The sequence below is a fragment of the Canis lupus genome, chromosome X, assembly GCF_003254725.2.
Source record: "Canis lupus dingo isolate Sandy chromosome X, ASM325472v2, whole genome shotgun sequence".
NCBI classification, from domain to species: domain Eukaryota; kingdom Metazoa; phylum Chordata; class Mammalia; order Carnivora; family Canidae; genus Canis; species Canis lupus.
In genome coordinates, this window is record NC_064281.1 from 1,505,501 (window position 1) to 1,510,385 (window position 4,885).

Here is a 4,885-nt window from a genome sequence, read left to right on the forward strand (position 1 = left end):
AGAATCATATCTGAGTGGAGAAAACACCTCGGTTTGCGATGATAACTCACTTCTCGTGTCCCACCCCCTCCGACTTAGGTACAAACGCGGCCCCTTCCTGCTCTTTGTGTCTTTCCTGCACGTCCACACTCCGCTGATCACCAAAGACAAGTTTGTGGGGCACAGCAAGTACGGTCTCTACGGGGATAACGTCGAAGAAATGGATTGGATGGTGGGTAAGTATCGAGGGAAATCATCTTAACTGTGTGAGGCGTGAGAAAGCGAATCCGCACCGGTTCCCTCAAACAACGGACAGCCCCTCGGGTGGGTCGGCCGGTTGCTGAGTAGTTGTTCCCATGAACAACTGTGCAGCGAGACCAGCCACACTTAGAAATACGGGTTTCCCCGTATTACGGGCTCCCCCGTCCTTAAGGTCGAGACCCGTTGTTCAAAATCGATGAAGGTGCCTCGTGAAGGATACGGCCCCTCCCCATCGTTTGGATGCATGTAAGTGCAAATGCCTCATTCTCATGAGCTCACTGTTACGAGAAATGCTTAGAAAAGCAGGACAGAATTTACCAAAACCGAAGCCCTGCGTTTAGAAGTCATAAAGCGTCAATACGGAGATTAACACAAAGGGTCATAAATAAACGTGCATATCAATAAAACAACCAATCGTGTTTTCCAAATAGCCTCTTTCCTCATCTGGACGTGATGTAGGATTTCTTCGGCTCAAAATAGTATTTTACTTTTGAAACACGGGACTTTTTTTTTTGTTTGTTTGTTTCGTTCTACTAGTGGCCTCTGAAAAGTGTTCTGTGCAGAACCACCTAAAGTAATATTCACAGAATTTTACATTTTTTTAAGTTTCTTAAAGATCAAAATGTTACTTTTGGATATACTGAATACATATAAACATGCATTTAATCTCTATTAATATGAAGTCAATGAAGCAAGGAATTAATTTAAATTGATATTTTAGATATATCCATGCAAGTTAAATATTAATATTCATATATGTGTACATGCACTGTTTATATGTCTTTATATGCATAATAAATACTTTTTAAAAAATTTTACTGGCAGATACACACAAACATTGAAACCTAGTGACACCTGCTGCAGTAAAAACAGCTCTAACATTATAACGTCAGTGTAACTGTAAAAGATTATGATTTCTTACCTTGACGTTTATCCTCCCCCAGGACAATCTGCTTTGGAAACAAGGCATTTTGCTGCATTTCTATCTCGAGGCCAAGAACACTTTTATGCAAAAGGACTTTCTGCTCATGTTTATATGTAGAGTTTGCCATGAACAGCTAATGACGCTTTTATTTTTATTTTTTATTTTTTTAAATTTTTATTTATTTATTTTTGCTAATTATGTTTTTATTCTGTTGTCTATGTAAATACATGATGGGGATGTGCGGTGACTACTACTAATTGCGTTTAGTAATACTATTAATTGCATTCCTGGGCTGATACTGTTCACATGAGAGAAATGAAAAGTAGGTATTTCTCTGCACGACATCTTCCAAATACGATGCTTTTCCCCACTTCGTGGCTGATGACAATCCTATCAAAACCAGAGGCAGGTTGAAAATCAGACAGGTGTCTTTTGTGTGCATGTTTTTTTTTTCTACTTGGCGATATGATGATAAAGCTTAAGACCATTTCCTAATAACTTTCTCAAGAAGAAGCTGTCCCAATGCTAGACTCAGAATGACACACAGAGTGAATCTTCCAAATGCCCCAAGCATTCAGCAATATTTTAAATTCTTTGTTCAAGGGAACCCGTATTTAAAAAATATATATTTTAGCGGCTTTTTATTTTTGTCTCCTTTCCTTGCATTTTTGTCTAAGAAGTTTTATGATTATTCTTCTGCAAAACGCACATACATATGCACACACACTCCTATAGGTTTTATGCATCGAGTGCACAGAAGGTTACAGATATGGATTTCCAAAAAATAAAATGATTCGCATGTATTTTATTTACTTAGTATAAATAGCATAAATCACCATGATGCTAAATATGATAGCCAGCTCTGATAAGAACTGATAATTTACATGTAATTATTTTCTTACCAAGAAGCCATAATTTTGTTTATTTTACAAAATCTGGGTTGTAAGATATTTTATTTTATTATTATTTTTTATAAAATATTTTAATTTCTAGCTGCAACATTCCTTTTTTTTTTTTTTTTTAGCTGCAACATTCCTAAAAAATGGTCAACGTACCTTACAAAGCAAATCACTTTTAGACAAGGAAGCAAGGATAATGAGTTTATGCTTAAATCACTTTTCTTTGAAGCTGGTCACGTTGTCTTTGCATGTCTGAATGGGACAAGGTTGTGGCGGGTGGGGGGTGTCATGCTGGACGGTAGGACCACAGTGCGACACGAGAAACCCAGGGCGAACGTCCAGCTGGAATCAGAAATTAAATCAGCATAGTTTGGGATGTGGCGACATCAGCTTTCTACTAGTTTTTTTTCGAAAACCTTTTGTCCCCTAAAGAGAGTGTCTACACGGCAGTGCAATGCCTGCTGAGTCTAGCGGATGTACTAATTATGGTCCGATGCTTAGCTACGAGCTAAGCAACAAGACTAGCCGGCCGGTCAGATGAGAGAGGTGAGGGGACAGTTCATCCTTTGCAGGGTGGGGCCCATGCTCTCTGCAGCAAGGCTAGGGCTCTGCTAATTTACTCCTGGACGTGTCTGGTTTCAAACCGTCTCCTGTCTTATTAGCGTTCGTAAGTTTCTTTTAACGGCCAGACCTAGTATTTAATGGTTACTTGTATTTTGAGTGATGACGATACTGTATACTACATACTAGTTCAGACTTTCTAATATAGTGTATGTGTATATGTAGTGGGTGTATCTAATATGTGTATATTATTACATGAGTTGTAAAATATATTTTCTTACATATTATATATAATATGTTTCTTGTGTGTATCATATATTGTCTTATTTTATGTATATTACATATTATATTTTAAAAACATTACATAATGTATGTGCTGCCAAAGCGAGCACTTAAATATTAGAGAAGAAAATAATTTATTTATTTATTATTTATTTATTTATTTTAAAGATGGGATGTTCCCATTTTTATTTATTTTATTTATTCACTATTTTTTTAAAAAATATTTATTTATTTATTCATGATAGACAGAAAGAGAGAGAGGCAGAGACACAGGAGGAGGGAGAAGCAGGCTCCACGCTGGAAGCCCGAAGTGGGTCTCGATCCCCGGACTCCAGGATCGTGCCCTGGGCCAGAGGCAGGCGCTAAACTGCTGAGCCACCCAGGGATCCCCAAGAAAATCATTTATTACATACTGAAATGATGGATCAAATGTCATATAATAAAATTACACATTACACGATAAAATATCCATTAGTAAAAAAAAAAAAAAAATATCCATTAGTATTATAAAATAAGTAAATATTATATAATGCTATGATATAATATATAATAATTAAACATTATACAATATTTTAATAGATTATACTATATAATAGATTATATACTATATATTATATATTTAATATAATATTTTAACATATTATCAATTATGCTTATAAATATTTCACTATACCTACATATCATATATTGCATATTTGCATATCATATATTACATATTAGTATATAATACTCATAGTATAAAAAGTACACAGGATTATAATATGTAAATTATATTTTATATATTTACACACAAATAATATATTTATCATATATTATCTATTACAATTTAATATCATCTAAAACATACAGGAACAATTTATCATATATTATGTACTACAATTTAATATCATCTAGAACATAGGAACATTTTTATATTTTGAAATATAATAATATTTATTGTTATATTATTAGCTATAAATTATTTGTATGTTTACTATTTATTATGAATTTATATTGAATATATTCTTTTATATACATATATAAGATATTACAAAATATAAAATATATAATAAATAATTACAAATATATAAAGCTCAATTTTATATTGTATACTATCTAGTATATTCTATGGCATGTAGTATATATTTATATGTCTACTGTATAGTCTACTTATATATGCTACATGTGTATTAGAGTGTGTAATAGCGATTTACCATATGTTATGATAGCCTATACAATAAAATAACCCTTAATTATTCTGTTGTGCTAACAAACGCCTAATAATAAAAACACTGTGAAAACTGTGGTCCCTGGTGAAAGGTGAGAGTCTCTTGTTTCCACCTGCAGGTAGGATCCTGGAGACCCTGGACCAGGAGCGCCTGACCAATCACACACTGGTGTACTTTACCTCAGACAACGGGGGTCGCCTGGAGGTGCAAGAAGGCGAGGTCCAGCTGGGTGGCTCCAACGGCATCTACAAAGGTGATGTGCACAGTACCCATGTGGTTTAGTTATAATAATAATAATAATAATAATAATAATAATACTTCAGTGCTGTCTACTCCGTTTTGTGTGCGTGCACATTCATTCACAAACTCGGTTTGCAGATTATTGTGGGAGTTATATTCTCTTATGAAACTAGATGGGAAAAGTTGCAAGTTCTGGGGCAATTTCTGAGAATGTAAGACGAAAATGCCTGATGTAATGAAAGCTTCTTGAGTGTCAATGTGTAAGGTCTCAATGACCACCTATGGCAGGTCTCTCAGCCCTTGTACTCTGGGCATTTGGGGGTGGATGGCTCTCTGATGTGGGGCACTCTGGGAACTGTAGGGTGTTGAGCAGAGTCTCTGATCTTCACCTTCCAGTTGCCAGGAGCACCTCCTACTCCCCTCCCCAACATAATAGTGACAACCAAAACTGTCTCAAGACATTCCCCAGTATCCCCCCAGGGCCAAAGTTCTCTCTAGTTGAGAGCCACTTGCTCTAAAATAATACTCAG

General features: G+C 35.4%; 1 protein-coding gene across 2 annotated transcripts in view; it reads left to right on the forward strand.

Moving 5' to 3' along the window:
* ARSH (arylsulfatase family member H) overlaps window positions 1–4,885 on the forward strand; it is a 30,358-nt gene that overhangs the window by 17,669 nt on the left and 7,804 nt on the right. For both annotated transcript variants that reach the window (XM_025435592.3, XM_025435585.3), the window contains exons 7-8: window positions 79–215; window positions 4,234–4,368. In XM_025435592.3, the coding sequence (XP_025291377.3) occupies window positions 79–215; window positions 4,234–4,368 (272 nt within the window). The remainder of the gene's footprint in view (window positions 1–78; window positions 216–4,233; window positions 4,369–4,885) is intronic.